Source organism: Eulemur rufifrons, chromosome 15 (genome assembly GCF_041146395.1).
Source record: "Eulemur rufifrons isolate Redbay chromosome 15, OSU_ERuf_1, whole genome shotgun sequence".
In the NCBI taxonomy this organism is placed as follows: Eukaryota; Metazoa; Chordata; class Mammalia; order Primates; family Lemuridae; genus Eulemur; species Eulemur rufifrons.
Genome location: NC_090997.1, coordinates 39,089,372 through 39,109,296, shown reverse-complemented (window position 1 = coordinate 39,109,296; position 19,925 = coordinate 39,089,372). Strand labels below are relative to the sequence as shown.

The 19,925-nt window shown below is 43.0% G+C and overlaps 1 protein-coding gene across 1 annotated transcript in view; it reads right to left on the bottom strand.

Annotated features, from left to right (window-relative positions):
* SH3BGRL2 (SH3 domain binding glutamate rich protein like 2) overlaps nt 1-13,377 on the bottom strand; it is an 83,083-nt gene extending 69,706 nt beyond the window's left edge. The window contains exon 1 of the mRNA XM_069489069.1: nt 13,210-13,377. Coding sequence (XP_069345170.1) covers nt 13,210-13,377 — 168 coding nt within the window. The remainder of the gene's footprint in view (nt 1-13,209) is intronic.
* Nucleotides 13,378-19,925: the final 6,548 nt, after the last annotated feature.

Here is a 19,925-nt window from a genome sequence, read left to right as displayed (position 1 = left end):
GCTGATCTTTTTTCAGACCACATCAACCTGGAACTACAGCGAAGTTGTAAACTTACAGCGAAGTCCAGCCCCACTTGCTGATGTGCTGAAAACCAAGCTCCATTTGACACCAGCCCCCATGCCAGCAGTGTGTGGTCCCTGCTGTGAGCCCCCCAAACTTAAAGCAACCCTGGGGCCTATGGACTCCCAAGCAGCGGGATGGCTCCCAAACAATCCAAGCATGTGTGAGCACCCGTGTTGAGGGCATTGCCCACTGAAGATGTTCACAACGCGTCCTCTGGCTGCCTCGGCCTCGTGCCTGTGTCAGTATGAGCAACATTTGGGCTGAGCCCTGAAAGGAAACTCAGAAGTGCTTATCTGAAGCAGAACCTCTTTCCAGGGAATAAATTCCCAGGCCACCTGGGGTCACTTCCTGGGTTCTTTCTGTTTCTGTTCCCAGAGTCCCGCCAAATCACAAAGTGGCTTACGGCCCTCCTCTTCTCCATGTACCTGGCTGCCATCTGTCCTGAGTTGCAGTCCTTCCTAAAACTACCCTTTACCTCCCCTGTGGACACTGACCTCCATGACCCACAGAACGAATACTTCATTTCCACCGACAGATCTGACTCAAGGTTTGCCTTAGTTTGAATAAGAGGCTTTTCTACACAATTTGCCCAAGTATATACTTGTAATCTCCCCTGAATTCTTCCTGAAACTAATTGGGTAAGTAAATAGATGAGTGTCCACTACATGAAAAGGTCTTCTCTAGATTCAGAGGGGGATGCTTAAAATATGACAGAGGATAGGATAAATACAGAGGTGGTGACAAGTGTGAGGCTCAATGTGGATGCTGTTAAGAATGATACCAAACAAAATGCTATATGGGTTCCAAAAGGAAGGAAGGAAGGAAGGAGGAAAGAAAGAAGGAAGGAAGGAAGAAAGAAAGAAAAGAGAAAGAAAGAAAGAAAGAAAGAAAGAAAGAAAGAGGGAGGGAGGAAGGAAGGAAGAGAAAGAAAGGAAGAAAAGAACCTCTGGTGTTCAGGGATAAAGAAAGAATTTTAAGAGGGCCATAGCATTTTTTTTTTTTTTTTTTTTGAGACAGAGTCTCACTCCATTGCCCTGGCTAGAGTGCCGTGGCATCAGCCTAGCTCACAGCAACCTCAAACTCCTGGACTCAAGCGATCCTTCTGCCTCAGCCTCCCGGGTAGCTGGGACTACAGGCATGTGCCACCATGCCTGGCTAAATTTTTGTATATATTTTAGTTGTTTGGCTAATTTCTTTCTATTTTTAGTAGAGATGGGGTCTTGCTCTTCTCAAGCTGGTCTCAAACTCCTCAGCTCAAATGATCCGCCCGCCTCGGCCTCCCAGAGTTCTAGGATTACAGGCATGAGCCACCATGCCCGGCTGGGCCATAGCATTTTAAGTAATATTCCAGTTAACAATACTTTCCAGCCCAAACATTATGTGCCAGGTGACAAAAACAAATAAAATTCATACCTTGCCTGCCTAATCTCTTGCCATTCCCACCTGTGCATTCTACATTCCAGCTGGGCTAACCCACTGGTTTCACCCATAATGCTCTCTATCATTTTTCACCTCCAACCCTTTGCTCTTTCTACCAGGATCACCTCCTTTCAGCCCACCATCTCCAGCTTGCTAAACCTAAACTACCTTTTAAGACTCATGTCAAGGGTCGCCTCCTCCGGGATCTCCTCCATTGGTGTTTTCTAAGGGATTCCCACAGCAACATATTCTCTCCCTATCATTGATGGTATGTGGCGGTGGTTACCAGCACAGCTTCCGGAGCCAGATTGTCTGGGTGTGAGTCTGGCCCCAACACCTAGAAGATGAATAAACCTCACCTATTAAGAGGACTGAGCTCATAACCATAAAGCACTAAGAAGAGTGCCTCATTGTAGAACACACCAAACAGATGTTAATTATTAGTATTTCTATTAGCGTCACCAGCAGCAGCATAGCATCCATCACTCTGGATTATAATTCTTTACTAGTCTGTCTATCCCATGACTGGCACTTTCCTGAGCCAATAAATGCTTACTAGAAGTGCGAAGGGGTGGAGAAGTGAAATGAATATGAGCAATGTCACAGGATAAAACCTGAGAACAGTCCTGGCGCCTGTAATCCTAGCACTCTGGGAGGCCGACGGGGGAGGATTACTTGAGCTCAGGAGTTTGAGACCAGCCTGAGCAAGATCAAGACCCCGTCTCTACTATAAATAGAAAGAAATTAGCCAAACAACTAAAAATAGAAAAAACTAGCTGGGCATGGTGGCACATGCCTGTAGTCCCAGCTACCCAGGAGGCTGAGGTAGGAGGATAGCTTGAGCCCAGGAGTTTGAGGTTGCTGTGAGCTAGGCTGACGCCACGGCACTCTAGCCTAGGCAAAAGAATGAGACTCTGTCACAAAAACAAAAAAAACCACCCTGAGAACAGTTTTGGTGTATGTGTGGTCTAGGGCTGAGGTCCCCAAACCCTGGGCCATGGACCAGTAGCTCTCCGTGGCCTATTAGGAACCAGGCCACACAGCAGGAGGTGAGCAGTGGGCAAGTGAGCAAAGTTTCATCTGTATTTACAGCCGCTCCCCATTGCATGCATCACCACATAAGCTCCGCCTCCTGTCAGATCAGCAGCAGCATTAGATTCTCATAGGAGCATGAACCCTACTGTAAACTGCACATGCGAGGGAATCTAGGTTGTGGGCTCCTTATGACAATGTAATACCTGATGATCTGAGGTGGAGCTGAGGTGGTGATGCTTGCCCGGCGGAGTGGCTGCAAATACAGTTATTATCAGCAGAGAGGTTTGTATATTTCATTGTATATTACAATGTGGTAATAATAGAAATAAAGTGCACAATAGTTGTAATGTGCTTGAATCATCACGAAACCATTCCCCTCCCCTCCGTGGAAAAATTGTCTTCCATGAAACCAGTCTCTGGTGCCAAAAACATTGGGGACTAGTGGTCTTGGGCATGGCTTTATTTCTGGTGATGAAGGTAGAATGGAGGTCATCAGAGTCAAGAGAGCACAGACCTATGAAGTCTGATGTTAGAGGGATCATCCACATGGGTTTTTAAATCACTAAGTGTGTATCAGGAAGTGCAGGGATGTATGGGAAGATAGGATGTCCAGCAATGAGATCCCTGCATCAGATAGGTGTATAAACAAGGGCTGGAAGATGTTACAAAAGAGGAGAGAAGGTATGGCATTCACCAAAGGAGAGATGGCCTCTCCCCTGCTCTCTATGCCCTTTACATCCTTGGTGCTTTGGCTACCAAATAGTTGAAAACGTAAGCTTGGTTAGTTAACGCCTATTTGAAATTCTTCCTTGGCTCCCACAGCTTGCGGAGTGTTAGTATGTGTGAGCATGTGTGTGTGTCAGCACACAGAGAGCTCCATGTGTTGGCCCTACTGACCTTACTACCCTTCACTCCCCCTTCTCTGCCCACCTCTCCTACACCCTATTTCCTCCTTGCCTTGGAATTTGCTGTTCTCTCTATTTTTTATGGCTTTCCCCAAATTTCATCTAGCCAGCTGCTGTCTATCCTCTCTTCAATACTTGGCTCAAGTGTCACTTACCCCAGGAAGTCTGTATTCCTCAATTTAAGTCTGACCCATTTTAGTCAGGTTGAGATGACGAGATGGCTTTCCTGAGTGACCACAGTGGCGCCAGACACTCACTATGCACTTTCTAACATCCAGGCACTATGCTCTGTTCTTCACGTGAACTCTTATTTAATCACAATAACACCATAGACCGGGCGCGGTGACTCACGCCTGTAATCCTAGCACTCTGGGTGGCCAAGGTGGGCGATCGTTTGAGCTCAGGAATTTGAGACCAGCCTGAGCAAGAGCAAGATCCCGTCTGTACTAAAAATAGAAAGAAACTAGCTGGACAGCTAAAAATATATAGAAAAAATTAGCCGTGCATGGTGGCACATGTCTGTAGTCCCAGCTACTCGGGAGGCTGAGGCAGGAGGATTGCTTGAGCCCAGGAGTTGGAGGCTGCTGTGAGCTAGGCTGACGCCACAGCACTCTAGCCTGGGCAACAGAGTGAGACTCTGTCTCAAAAAACAAAGCAAAGCAAAACAAAACAAAACAAAACAAACAGTAACACCATAAAGTAAGTAATATCAAATATCAAAGTAAGATAGTTTCAAGTGAGAAGTCTGAGGTTGGGGATTGGCCAAGTTTATGCAATTAGTAAACAGCAGAGCCTTGCAGTGGGATGATGTGGCTGCACTGTGCCCTCTTAGAAAAACTCACCACCCTGTCCCTCGGGGCAATACCAGAAGATGACCCAGCACAGGAGAACAAGGAAGTGTGAAGACTGGACAAAGAACAAGAAATGCGACTGAGAAGGAAGCCTCTGGGGACATAGAATACAATTTTTCTTTATTTTAGAATTTTTTTAACAGCCTCAGTGAGAGAGTTAGAGTTCTCTCAGTGAGAGAATCCAGAAATATTACATGGCATTTATTATGAAGAAAAATGAGCAGCCTAAGCAAGAGCAAGACCCCGTCTCTACAAAAAAATAGAAAAATCAGCTGGGCATGGTGATGTGTACCTGCAGTCCCAGCTACTCAGGAGGCTGAGGCGGGAGGATCGCTTGAGCCCAGGAGTTTGAGGTTGCAGTGAACTATGATGACACCACTGCACTCTAGCCTCGGCAGCAGAGCAAGACCTTGTCTCAAAAAAGAAAAAAAGAAAAGAAAAACGAGAGAAAAATTTACATTTTCAATTTCTCATTAAAAGAGGTGACTTTGTCATCAAGGAAAGAGTCAGAAATTAGAGTATGAAGATGAGGGACTAATGCCAGCTCTGTGTCACCCTAGGAACAGATCAAATTTTGATGGAACTTCTGCCATGTGACAGGCTGGATACCTTCACCATGGTGACCTCTCACTTTAGCTCTCTAGGTTTCTTTTTCTGTGAAAGGGGCATAACAATTCCCACTTCACAGAGAGCTCCTGAAAGGACCAAATCACATTAAATATTTGAAATTGCCTCATGAACCAAAAAACACTGACAAATGATTCGGCCATTGTTATCAATATGCAATTTCATCATCATCATCATCATCATCAGTTATTTGCTGAGTAACCACGGTTCACCCAGCACTGCCTAGGCATGGGTAAAGAATCTACGTCTCGGGTGGCACAGCCATGGAGACAAAATGTCATTACCTTATTTTGTATGTGGCTCTTTTCAATTTGATAAGTGCCTTTTCCATATTGCAGATGAAGAACTGTTAGAGAGGTTAAATAAACTACACATCATATGATCTTTTTAAAATTTTTTTTTGAAACAGAGTCTTACTCTGTTGCCCTGGGTAAAGTACAGTGGTGTCATCATAGCTCACTGCAACCTCAAACTCCTGGACTCAAGTGATCCTCTTGCCTCAGCCTCCCAAGTAGCTGGGGCTACAGGCATGTACCACCATGCCCAGCTAAATTTTCTGTTTTTAGTAGAGACTGGGTCTCACTGTTTCTCAGGCTGGTCTCAAACTCCTGAGCTCAAGCAATGCTCCTGCTTCAGCCTCCCGGAATGCTAGGATTATAGGTGTGAGCCACTGTGCCCGGCATCATAGGTCTTTTAAAAGGCAGAACAAAAAGCAGAAAAGCAATTCTTCTGGTACCATGAGGTCTGGTTCCAGACGAATGTGACATTATTGCTGTAATACAAAAGATAGAGAAAAGTCCTGTCCTTACATCATTTATTATTGCTTCTGATCAGTGAAAATCATGGGATCCTCAAAATTTAAATTCAGGATGGTTTGAAAACAGAAAGTCACCTATTTCTGCTGACATGACCCTCCATCCACAAATGCATTTATGCTAAATATATGGTTTTCTTTTATGTTCTGTTCATCAACTTAATCTTTACTTTAAGCCTGTGCCTAAATACACATGCGTTTCCATCAGTTTTGGAGCCTTTCCTCCTTTCTAGGGTTGCATCAGAATCTGGGAGGGTGGCCCACAGAGGGCCGAAAATGATGAAAAGTTCTCCAAGTAGTGGTCTTTGGCACATTCCCTGTGTGTCCCAGTCAGCTTGGGCTGCTGTAACAAAATGCCATAGATTGGTTGGCTTAAACAGCAGACATTTATTTCTCACAGTTCTGGAGGGTAGGAAGTCCAAGACTGAGGTGCTGGCAGATTTGGCTCAGGTGAGAACCTGCTTCCTGGGCTGCAGAAGGCTGCCTTCCTGCCGTGGGTGCCCATGACCTCTTAGTGCCTGCATGCGTGTGGACAGTGTGCTCTCACGTTGTCTCCTCTTCTTATAAGGCCACTCATCCCAGCATAAAGGTCCCACCTTCATGACCTACCTAATCTAAATCTAATTACCTCCCAAAAGCCCCACCCCCTAATGCTATCAGTTAGGGGTTATGGCTTCAACATACAAATTTTGGGAGGACACAAACACTCAGTCCATGTTATTGTGTTGGCCCCACAACAGGGCAGTCTAGTGATTCTGCATCTGCCACATGTCTGTCACCAAGATGGGTACTCAGGGCTTGAGGGTGTCCTCTTCAGGAGCACCCAACAGCTATAGCATGAGGTTTGGCATGTCCTCAGAGCAGGCACCCCAGGCCTGTACAGATCCCAGCAGGGGCCTCCAGTGCACTCTGTCCCTTGAGCAGAGACCTGAGGAAATCTCTTTTGTAATCCAGAGGGAGGCCGGCTCACCCTCCTGTGTCCCCCAGGCCTCTGCCTCTCCCTCAGACCGGGTCCTCTTCCATGGGTTTGGTGTTTGGAAAACAAAACCCAGAAGGGCTTATAGACTCTTCTGCTATCCGTGCTGTCCTGTGCCTCCCCTGAGGCAATGAAAGAAGAATGGGGAGAAGTGGCCAGAGGGAGGGAACAGAGAATGTTTATGGAGGAAAACATAACCTACTGGTTCAGGCTATCACCCAGCCACAATATTATGCACAGAGGGCCTTCTCCGCACCTAGGAGGGCAGAGGGGGCTTCTCCTCTCTCACTGCCCCATGGCCAAGGCTCTTGGACTGAGGCCAGAAGCTCAAGTCAGCATGGCCTGGCCTGCATATCACGTAAGGCCCCAAACTCACCCTCCTTCAGGGAAACTATAGTAATGTCACGAAAAGAATCAGATCAAAAAAAATTTGCTTTTCAGGAGTAACCAAGGTAGGATCATCTGATAGGTGGGGGTTCCAAAGTTCATGCAAACATCGTTTCTAAAGTTTACACAAAAGCCTTATCTCTAGAACACACACAAGTATAGAGAAAGATGATGGCCTTTCTGCATTATTTCCCCAAAATGCCCCCAGAAACTATGGACTATAATATAATATACTGTAAACTCTAATATAATATTCAAAATTGAGCCTGTTTCACTCAAATAAATGCAGCTCTTTCCTTTGCTTGGTCATGACTTACCTATTTCAGGTATTTTAGGCACAAAGGCCTGCTTCAGGCACTTCAACAGTTGGATTTTGATGAAGCTTTTGATGCTAGAAAAAGAGTGAAGAGAGATATCCTTCAAAACTTCTCTTCTTTTGAGCTGCAGATTCTCTTCAATTTTGATTCTGAAAAGGACAGCCTGGCTGAGTAGTTTATTAGCTGTGTTCTAAACAAAGTGCTCTTTGTCTTTGGGGTTAATCAGCCCAGCAGGGGTTAATCACACTGGCTCTCAGGTAGTGAAAGTCCCAGCAAGATTGGCCTTCCACAGCGTGGAGCCTGAGCCCCCTGGGCAAAGCCTCATTCTACAAGCCACTGAGGGCAGGGTCAGCTGTCCAATGTTCCCAGGGGCTGCTCCCAGACCCATATGTGGCCAGGAAAGACACAGATCCATGTGAGTGGGACAGCCACAGCCTGCTGAATTCATAAAATAAATATTCTCTACACACTTCTCATTAAATAAGTAGACAAATTCTGGCTCTATGCATTTTATGAATTGCTGAAAGATTTTTGTAGCAAATATTAAACATTGAGCAAAACGAGCTTCTCGGAAACCAAGTAGATTTTTTGAGCTGCCTCTTCCTGCTTTCAGTTGATGTGAGCTCAGAAAATGGGAATTGATTTTATCCTAGGCAGAATTTAAAGAGGAAATTTGTTGCCAAAACATCTCAGGCTTCATTTCAAAGTCAAATCAAAATGATTTTTGTATTACTCACTGGTTCGGATTGCATATGTTCCAGGCTTATATTTTAGCGTCCCTGTAACAGGGAGTCGGGTGCAGTAAGTATCCTTATCTATGTAACCCAGTTACATTTTCTCACCCACTTATTATCAGATCCGTGTTAAAATTCTGGAAGTTCCCAGATAAAGGTGGGATGAGAGAAATAAAACCATCATGGGGGATGCTGAAAGAAATCACTGTAGGCTGCAGTTGGGAGAATAGGACTTAATATACTACACATGCTTGTTCTCTCCCATGGATGGTGAAAGGCTTAGCCTTGCCTAACACCTTGAACTTGCCATTATAGCTGGCATTTATCGAGCCATTCTTGTGCCAAGTTCTTTACATACAATTAATTCTCCCAGAAAACCCGCAAGAGAGTCATGATGATCTCTATTTTACCGAAGTTCTGAGTGGTGAAGTGACCCACCCAAGGTTACACAGCTAGTAAGTGGCTGATCTCATTGGAATCTAGATTTGCCCAACCTTGGAGTCCGTGACTGAATGGGTTCAAACTAGAGACTTAAGCGATATACCTAGTTAATTTAAGGCCAATTGATTTAGCAAAGCTCCATTAGCTAAAAGAGTAGAGGAAAAGCTGTTATTTAATAATGAAAATAGCAACAACTGTCATTTGTTGGGTGACTTCTATGTGTCAGGAATGTTTCTAAGCACTTCATATCCTTATTTCATTTAAGCCACAAAACAGCCTTAGGTATTGTTGTCCAGTTTTATGATGAGAACAAAAACACTCAGAGAGATTACCTAGTACCCTTTTATGGAGCAGTTCAGGGGATATTAGAAAGATTAGACTATGGATCCAAGTTGAGGGTAAAGCTAAGATATAAAATAGTAAAATCATAGAATTTTAGAGCCAAAAGGGTCAGTCAAAGTGACCTAGTCTAACTCTCCTACTTTTACAAGTAGGGAAACTTAGGTTTAGAATATTATCCCACTTGCCCAAAGGACACATCATCTAGTTAGGTTTAAATCCAAGACTAGAACACAGGCTCAATTCAATTACTGAACTTTGACTTGAGTGCCTACTATGTGCCACAAATGGCTCTGTCTCCTATCTCCCAGGCCCAGGACTCTTTCTGTCAGACCTGGTGCAGAAGGCAGGACAAGAACAGGTCTGTGCAGACAGGACATGAGATCTAAGCCATGGGACTGACCACAAATAGTGAGAAAAATGTTCAACCTGCCCTAAAGCCAGAGAGGAGAGGCCAGAGCCAGAGCATCAGGTATAACTTGATCCTAAATGTGAATGTCAGGAATACCATTCCAAGTTAGTTTTTGGAGCGACTTGTCTTGCATGAAATTAAGTCCAAGCCTTTTGATTCCATCCTCTCTGAACTCTACAGTGATTTATTTTAATGTAGTTAATAAGAATAATGAGAAGCATCTGTTTCTGTAAGAAAGGGCCATACTCATCATGTTCGTGACTTATGAACTGCTGTGAGCATTTAGGAAGATAAGAGCAGGCCTCATTGTGCATAAGGCAGGCACAGGGCGCAGCTTCCTCGTTGGCTTCAAGGGCATGAGAACTTCTCTGTCTTTCCAAGCCGAAAGCATGAACTCCTGAAGCACTTTATTTGTGAGACTCTTTTGGCTCTAAACATTTGCACATAATTCAAGAAATATATGTTAAATGAAAAAATGTATGATTAAGAAAAGTGAGTTCAATGATTTGACTATGCAATGTTATATAACTAATTAGTGGCAACTTTGAGCCTGGTTTCTATTTCATTCTCCCAATTTGCCTCTTTGGAATCTTTCATGACTATCAAAAAGGATAGTCATATTGTACCTTTCTTTACTTCAGATAAGAATGTCAGCTAAATGTCTTACAATCTTTAAGGAAGCAAATGTAAAGTCAGTGTGTGGAAAAGCAGGCATTATCTCAGGCAGCATATCTCTAAAACTATAGCAGGTTGAATAATGAGATTTCTAAAATTTTCTAATTTGACATTGGAAATATGCCTTCCATGTGCAGAAATGCAATAATAATTCTATTTTCTGGGATACATGAGAAATGAGACTTGGATGGCCTGCCTTCTTTAGTCAGATAAATGGATAAGCTTTTAGCCAGCCTCTTCTAACTCTGTGTCCACAAGCATATTTGCTGCATTAGTGGAAAATATGACCTTCTTCATAATAAAGGCAACTAGGCTGTGACATGACTGATTCAGTCTTTTGGAATCCTGACAGCTAATGGGAATATAGCTATGTGACTTCTTGGATCAATATGGCTATTGGATCAACTGTGTATGAATGAACTATTAATAATTGCATAGAAAAAAGATTGTGCCAACTCAGATGATTCTGTTGACTTAACCAAGCTGTGGGACTGAGGAATAAAAGAAAGACACTCCTCTAATTAGGAGAGCCCCCTGTTAGTGAGGGAGAGGGCAGGGCTGGTGCAGGTCGAGACCTTGAGTTTGGAAAGGCAGGGCACATTTTTGGATCAAAGCCAGTATTGGGTATGGTCGTTCCTCCTTTTCTAGTCAAACTTGGCTGCATGTATGTAAACAATGTCCTCACTAGGCAAACAGAGATTTTTCAAGTGGTATGATCTTCCTTCCCTTTTACATGCATGTTCCCATTAAAAAGACTTTCATTTTGTAGCCTACACTACCTAATTTCTTTGACTATCAGCATATCAGCCTCAAATATATATCCCAATGTCTAATGTCATGAATAGAAAAGGAGCTTATCACACAAGGGAAAATTGTGTTGCTTACCAATGAGGAAGCACTTCTAGCTCCAACGGTCAATGTATGTTTAGTGTAAACAATCAACTTGAATCTTCACCCCTCTTAGTTCCAGTTCTGATAGGAAGCAGAGTGGTAAGACCACGGAGCGCTACACCCTTGACCTCCCCAGCAATTTTGCAACATGTGAAAGAATTAGTCTCACCACATTCTGAATACAGGGCTCTGCCTTTCAGCACCCTCTGGGGCAGTGTGCCCATCGTGCTCCTGCTAGGCATGAGATCATCACCTGGGCAATTTAAATGCAGAGTTGCCAACTGCATCCTATATCTAATGAATCAAATTGGTCGTGAGGGGAATGGAGCAGGGTGGGACATCTGTAGTTCCCACGAGTATTCCAGGCGGTTCTGATCTATAGCTAGGATGGGAAGCCAGCATCCCAGGTTGAATTCTGACACACACACACACATACACACACACAAGATTTTATATGTCAGATGTTTTCTTCTGAATAATAACTGCTGAGACATTCTAGGAATCTCTATAACACTGTTGTCATAACACCCCATGTTGCTGCCCTCAGTTTGAAATGTAATCTTTTTGTAGGAAACTCTGGATCCTATTAAGTCAGAATTTCTTGGAACAGTTACCATGTGCCAAGTCCTTTGGGCAACAGAGGGGGTAAATGTTTTCTGTCAATAAGAAGCTAATGCTGAACGTAGACTGTGGAAAAAAGTCTCATACATGAACAATCAGATAGTAATCTAGAGACTAAAAGAGCCAGAGGTAAGGAAGGGATGATCCTGGTACATGTTGGTCCAGGTGCTGGTGAGGATTGTCCGCCTAGAAGGCCAGGGAGGCCTCCCCTGCCACTTCTGTTCTTCGCATTTGAAGAAAAGCCCAAGGTGCAATGCATCTGCAGTGGGTGCAGCTGTCCCCATAGGGTTAGGACGGGTATAATAGAAGGGAAGAATTGAAGAAAGGCTGGAACATCTCGCAAGGCCATAGATCTGTGGGGTAAGGACTCAATAGTAGTGTGGGTTTAAAGAAGGAAGGGAGATGGGAATAATAAAGATAGGAGAAAAAGAAATAACAAGAGCCTGGAATTCTGCCTCCTGCCTGGTACAGTGGGAGCTCAGCGTGTGTGGTTTGCCCAGTTGTGCATTTTCAGCCTAATTGTCCAGTGCTCTGCTTTCCATGCCTGGATCTGTCCATCAGACTGCTGGTGTTCTTATTCATTCGTGCTCTATTGCAAGGCTGTAGTTTTGAAGCTACAGGGAATCAGTAGAAGATAGGAAGCTCCAAATTACAGAAAACTGTAAGACCAGCTGAACCAAGCTGTAGCCACTGAGATCACAATGAGTCTGGAAGCAACCAAGGCCTGTGGGCGAAAGGGTATGTTGTGAAACAGGTTATTTACATTCTTAAAAAACCATTGCTGAGGGGAAAGAAGGATGGAGTAGTAAAGTCAGCAGTGAAGTCCTTTAAAAGTCTGAAGAATTCTAAAAATGCATTCAGAGGAGTATTTGTTTCTATTCTAATAAAGAAGCCATGTCTGTTTTCCTTTTAAACAACCAGGAAAAAGATGTTTACGTCTACATCAAAACTGGAGCCCAAAGTTTAATTCTGAAAATGAGTCGAAAACCAAAATAGTTTTCTTAAAGAAAAAGAATGCATTTGTAGGTAAGAGCATTACTCATACGATGTATATTATTAGCAGAACTTTCCATCCAGATTTTAATGTGTAAATAAATGACAGAAGTTTTTAATTTATATAAAGTCATCGAAAAAGAAAATTGTCCTTTGCTTACGTGATGAAAAATATAGTATTGAGTAAAAGGAAGGAGGAATGTGGGTTTCTGATTTCTAAAAAGCCAAAGATCAAATTTCCTTGATACAGTAACCTGTGACATTTTAGCCAAAAAGCAAAGGGTCTGCCAGCCAGTCAGCGAGGCACCAAGGGCCAGACTGTTTTTCTATGAGGTACCTGTGTCAGTCCCAGTTGTCACTACCCAGCAATGCTCAGCATAGTAGGATTAACATAGTGATACCCTTCTTCTAGGAAGGGTATCTAACTCCCAACATGAAGAAAATACATTTTCAGAGATGGGAGAATACAAAAGAAGGTAGCTATAGGTGTGTATATAAGTAAGAGTTAGGAAAACACAAAATGCATGCCCCACCACCCAAAACCTAAAAATCTCATGTAAGGATTGTCCCAAGACTCCGGAAGTACACAGAGATCTAAGCAGGGCGGACTTGTTCTTTCCGTCAGCAGAAAGGATGCTTTGCAGTCCCCACCTGTGATTAATAGGACACCAGGAGGTTTGTGAGCACTTCCTCAGATGGCCGCTCTACCTGACCATCTCCCACCTCTGGAAAGGCCTCCTCTGCCCTTTGGTATCTTGCAAGGCCATGTTTGGAAGACCAATTGATATAGTTTGGATATTTATCCCCTCCAAATCTCATGTTGAGAATTGATCTCCAATGTTGGAGGTGGGGCCCAGTGGAAGGTGTTTGGGTCATGGTGGCAAATCCCTCCTGACCAGCTTGGTGCCGTCATTGCAGTAGTGAGGGCGTTTTTGCTCTGTTTATTAGTTCCTTTGAAATCTGATTGTTGAAAAGAGCCTGGTATCTCCTGCTCCCCTCCCCCACCCCACACTCCACCCCCTGCCGCCCTCCTCCATCCGCTCCCCTCTCCCCTTCACCTTCTTCCAGGAGTGGAGGCTTCCTGAGGCCCTCATCAGCAGCAGATGCTGGTGCCATACTTGTTTTATAGCCTGCAGACTGCGAGCCAAATATTAATAAAACTCTTTCTTGGCCAGGCGTGGTGGCTCACGCCTATAATCCTAGAACTCTGAGAGGCCGAGGCAGGAGGATTGCTTGAGGTCAGGAGTTTGAGACCAGCCTGAGCAAAAGTGAGACCCCGTCTCTACTAAAAATAGAAAGAAATGATTTGGACAGCTAAAATATATATAGAAAAAAATTAGCGGGGCATGGTGGCACATGCCTGTAGTCCCAGCTACTCGGGAGGCTGAGGCAGAAGGATTGCTTAAGCCCAGGAGCCTGAGGTTGCTTTGAGCTAGGCTGATGCCATAGCACTCTAGCCAGGGCAAAAGAGCGAGACTCTGTCTCAAAAAAAAAAAAAAAAAAAAAAACTCTTTCTTTATAAATTACTCAAACTCAGGTATTCGTTTATAGCAATGCAAAATGAACTAAGACGCCAATCTAACAGTACTACAAAATTTCATTATATTATCATTTTAAATTAGGAGCCTCTGCATTCTTTTCACTGGGGGTTAAAATATAATTGACAATCAAATGTCCAGGAAGAAATAAGTAATGCCAAAGTAAGATTTTCCACCAAGATTTAACTTCCAGATGAAATTTGCTTCCTGGTGACTAACTCTGCCATAATGCCTCCAGTCTCTTGTTTTTGTTTCCTAATGTGCTCAGCAGGAATAATTTCTCTTTCGAATGTGTTTAATCAAAGTGGCTAAAGCAACGACACATGTTCAAAGTTTTCTTTGCAAGACTCACATTTTGACTCTCACATGTTGAATACTGCACCAGCAGTCAATTGATAATAAAAGTGCTTGTTCAACTGCTTAGATCCCCATGCTACAGATTTCATATTGTCACTTAAAAAATTTAATCTAGGTATTCATTGAATTAATTCTCCATGTTTTAAAAATTACCATGAATATTATAGATTTACCACACTTTAAAAACTCAAGATGCTTTTGGAAATACTCTGTGAAGAAAGTTTTGATCTTCTTAATATTTGTCTAAATAGGTCCTGATGCAACTTCAAGAGGAGAGAGTAGGAAACTGTAATGGAAGATTGGAAGCAGGTTATGAAACTATATGATTAATAGTTCAATAATTTATTATTTCTCACAATTGTGTGGGTTGCCTGGGTGATTCTTTTGTTCATCTCTTCCGACATCACTTGTGTGGCTGCACCCCTGAGGCAGACTGGCTGGAGGCGGGGCTCAGCGGGAGCTGTCGGTCACCGTCAGGGCACATTGATCTTACCGCGTGTGGTCACCCCACGTAGCCAGCCTGGGCTTTCTTACAATATGGTAGTGTCAAGGCAGCATTCTTGGAGCATTTCAAGAGTGTGAAAACAACGGAGCTTTAAAACCTTTAAAGAAAAGCTATAAGACCTGGGTCACTTCTGCCACATTTTATTGGTCAAAGCAAGCAGAGAAGCCAGCCCAGATGCTAGGGGAGAGAAAGTACACTCCAACTCTTAAAGAGAGAAGTGGCAAGGTCACATTGAGAAAGGCTTGTGGGATGGGAGATATTGATGCAGCCATTTTTGGAAACCACCTACTGCATTCCACCTCCTACCTAAAATAATTCACATTCCTCCCACATGCTAACTATGCTAATCACCACTTCCGTGATGCATCCTGTTACGGCATCTGCTCCAAGTCCAAGGTCTAGTCCTCTCGATCGGCTGCAAACGTGGAGGGGCGAAGCTCCTTGTGTTCCTGTGTGCAGCTGCTCAGGTGTGCCTTCTGAACACCTGCTCCCACTCACTCAACACACAATGTTGAGGCAAGGACAGGAAAACTGCTACAGACAAAAGCTTACAGACCGTTTGCAACCGGGGCCCTGAAGGGAGCAGAGTAACCATGGGAAACAATGGGGAGGAACTGCCCTCCGGAAGATGGATTAGGAGCCCACACAGTCTTCCAGCGAAGGATGATCAGGAAACCACCACATTCCCTGAGTGTCTCCTATTGCCAGGCACTGTTCTGAGCACTGTCCGCAAACTGTCTCACTTAACCTTTACCACAGACTTGGGAAGAAAGGTACTCAGTTGACGACGAGGAAAACCCAGGCTAATGTGAGAAAGCTACATGGCTAAGTGTTCGGAGGTGAGAAAGTTGAAGGTAGCTTTGAACTTTTCTAGATTGGACATTAACTGGGACAGGGAAAGCAAAACATGGACTAGGATGTGGAAAAGTTGAATCAGTGTTTGGACATGTGGATTTTGGGTCCCTGCAGGATATCTACAGAGAAGAGCTGCGGGCTGGAAATACTGATTTAGGAATGATTGGCAATCCAGGAACCATAACAGTACCTTTTCTAGAGGGATTAAGAAGTGGTCTGGGGCTGAAACTCTGGCAAACCCAACACTGGTGCAGTTCTAGCTTGCCATAGTTGTATTTATCTAATATACCATGTTATGAGCCACAGGTAGGTGGGCTCAGGGCTGATTTTTCTGCCAGTTGTGACACCACAATTCTTATCACAGTTCCTAAGAACTTGTACAAGAAAGTTCTGTTACTAGGGAATGATGGAGATTTAGAATATCATCTTCTCTGTGCTAGGGAGAATGTATTCTTTACAAACTCCTACATTTGGGAAAAATTGGATTAATTTTTGGTCAATGGAGAGTCCTTGTAGAAGACAGTTCTTGTGTTTTAGCTGATCTTTGGTTTAATTGTAAATCAATTGCAAATGGAAGCACGTAAGTATATCAAGTGCTATGACATTGCCTAATTATAAACTAAATAAAAACAATAGCCTCTCAAGGATTGAAAATTAGGGCCACTGCAGTTCTTCAGATATTTCTTGATGCCCTCCAGGGAAATTGTACTTGCATTCTAGGGAGCATCTCTGGAAGTAGATATTAAACATAAAGAGGAATTGTGCAGTGTTTCATTTTGATGTACAGTCGCTCTTTTAAAAATAATAAAAATAACTGGTTATTGTAAAGTCCATTTTAATATTTAACTGGTTATTAGATTATATAACCCTTTGGTGTAGGGTAAGCAAGAACACAGATGGTACAGTGTTTCCATAGCAACAGCACTTAGGCTTGTTTTCTGCTTGTCAGTTTTTTTCAACATCATATTTCTTTTAAACAGAGGCACACTCTCACTCTCCCCCGCTTCTCCTCTCTTTCTCTCATTTCTTCCCCCCTTTCTGCCTCTCCCCTTGCAATCTCCCCACTGACCACTCTCTCCCAGAAGACTAAAATAGAACAAAGACATTTCAGATAACTTTCTTCTGGGTTTTTAATCTCTAAATTATTCAAACCTTAACTGAGTCTGAATGAACTGTTTTCATCATAAAACTGCATTTCTTACTTGTCTCTCTTTTATTTAAATGGGAGATATGAGGCAATTATAAGACCCAAAGTTACCCAAGTGGGACCATTTTCCTTAACCTTTGAGGTAAGGCAAAATAACATAAGCCCAAGTAGGTAGGCATGTACTGTTGAGGACTCCTGGAACATATTCTGCTACTTCTTTAGGTACATCTTATTTGTAGCCACTCCCACATTAAATGCTTTCCTTGATGCTCTATCTCAAGGGCCTCATACTTAGGCATACTTATTACAAATCTGGAGCCTATATTCTAATTTGCCTCTCTGCAACATTATTAAGCAAGACATCTGATAAGCACACTTGGGGTTTCTGCCCCTCAAAATCAAATCTTCAATAGGAGTGCTTCCAAAGTTTTGTTCTCTCCTAAATCTTATCTATGTACAGAAACTATCTTTTATCTCTTGGTTTTTGAATGTCAGCTCCTTAGGGAGGCCTTCCTGAATCTTGGTTATTCTCCTAGTTCTCTGTATACTTCTTCAATTGAAACTTATATTTGTTTTGATTACTTGTTTATTCTCTGTCTCTCCCAATAGTCTCTACTATGGTCTATGAGGGAAGAGACCAGTTTTGAAATATGTAATATTGTATTCTCAGTATCTTTCTTATGCTCAGTTTGGCTCATTGTAAGTGTGAAATAAATGCTTCTCAAATGAATGAATGTTTCCTTCTTGATAAACCCATTTTAGAATTTGGTTGTAAAACAGAACAAAACCTCTTTTTCTAATTTGAAGTGTTGGTATGGTTTCTGTGTCCCTTTTTACTTTGGCTGCTGGGAAGCTTAGAGCTAAAATTAGTGCTCAGCATAGCTGTATATGTTGCTAAATTAGCATATTTGTTTCATTTCTTTTGTATTTTTTCTTTTACTGTTGTAATTGCATTATTTTTATGTTTTTTATTTTATGCCATCTCAAATACTTCTTGAAAACACATAACATATAATAAATAAAATAAGGCCAGATACAGTGGCTCACACCCGTAATCCCAGCACTTTGGGAGGCCCAGGTGGGAGGATCACTTGAGGTCAGGAGTTTGAGTCCAGTCTGGACAACATAGTGAGACCCTGTCTCTACAAAAAATGGAAAAAAAAATTAGCCAGGCCTGGAGGCACACAGTTATAGTACTGGCTGCTTGGGAGGCTGAAGAGGAAGCATCTCCTGAGCCCAGGAGTTGGAGGCTGCAGTGAGCTATGATCATGCCACTGCACTCCAGCCTAGGTGACAGAACAAGACCTTGTCTCTAAAATAAATTTTTTAAAAATTAAAAAAAATTTTAAATTTTTAGTAAGTAAATATTCTTCACAGTAAAAATTGAATTTTTAGGAATCCCCCAGAAAGAATGATGTGTGTACCATGAAAGGTTAACTCTGTTAACTATTGACGTAAATAGTGACCAAAGAAACTTCAAGTAGTAGAAAATTGAAAGAGCTTTTTTACTCTTCAGCTACGTTATAGGGTATTATGTGAGAATAAGTAAGCATTATATATTTAAAACCAATCACATTTATCAGTGAAAGGTTAAGCTTTGTTTTAAAGAGTAAAATCCAGTTGAATTGTTCAAGTATTACTTTATTACATTATAAAAAAAAAAAATTCTTGGCCGGGCACGGTGGCTCAATCCTGTAATCCTAGCACTCTGGGAGGCCGAGGCGGGTGGATCGCTCAAGGTCAGGAGTTGGAGACCAGCCTGGACAAGAGTGAGACCCCATCTCTACTAAAAAAATAGAAAGAAATTATCTGGCCAACTAAAATATATATAGAAAAAATTAGCCGGGCATGGTGGCGCATGCCTGTAGTCCCAGCTACTTGGGAGGCTGAGGCGGTAGGATCGCTTAAGCCCAGGAGTTTGAGGTTGCTGTGAGCTAGGCTGATGCCACGGCACTCACTCTAGCCCGGGCAACAAAGCGAGACTCTGTCTCAAAAAAAAAAAAAAAAAAAAAAATTCTTGCAGACCCACTTAAAACCCCTTCTCTGTGTGGCCTGCAGAGTTCCCTGATGCCTTTGTACAAGGAAAAAATACTTGGATAAAAATCATGATTCATGGGTTTTACTACGTTAGGTAAACAGCGTTGCCAGATGATCCTGGTTTGCAGATTCAGGACATGCAATCCTTCAACTGACACTGAGATTTGTTTACAGTTGATGGTGGGGGAGGAGAGAGAGCTTTAGGAGAGACTCCTGAGAGATTTTAAGTATTATGGCCAGAAGAGGAAGCTATAGTGAGGGCACAAATCAATGACATCAATGTCACCTGGGAAGATGGGGTGGCAATGAGGGTTTATTAATAGATAGGGCAACTGGGTAAATGTCACACTTAGAAAATAAATGATTTAGTGCCGAGAGAAGCTGGGAACCTACTTGCGATGAAAGAAGAAAGTGCTTTTCTCAGCAGTAAGGAAGATAGACAGTTTCTACTTTCTATGCCTAAGGGGACAGGAATGATAATAAGGAGAATCCGTCTGGTTTTCTCTCAGGCCCTGGGTGAGGGGGTGGAGACAGGAGGACTGGTTCATGTGGATAATGGAGGGTCCAGTGGCTTCCTCTCTTCCTGTTCTTGATTCTCTGGGGCAGGGGGATGTAGCCAGACTGATCTGCCTTCTGCCTACTGTTACTTTTGCTCATGCACAGCGAAAGGTAGAGTGTCCTTCACCCCACAGTACTGTGCTGTACCCCGGGAAACATTCGGTTTGCCAAGCCCCCATTTTCTCTACCCTCACTTTCTTTCCGTGACTCTGGGCTTATGGCTAGGCTAATAATAAGGTGCATTGCTTTTTAGAAGTTTAAGGGAGTTAGGTAATCATACCCATAAAGACTGTGGGTTCTGAACCAACTGGGTAAAAACAAAAAAAAAACTGGTGTTTAGAGGGTATGTGTTTTGTGGTGGTGGCAGTTGTTTTTGGCCATTCCCCTTTCTTAATAGCACCCAATTTTTATTTACAAAATGTCCTCT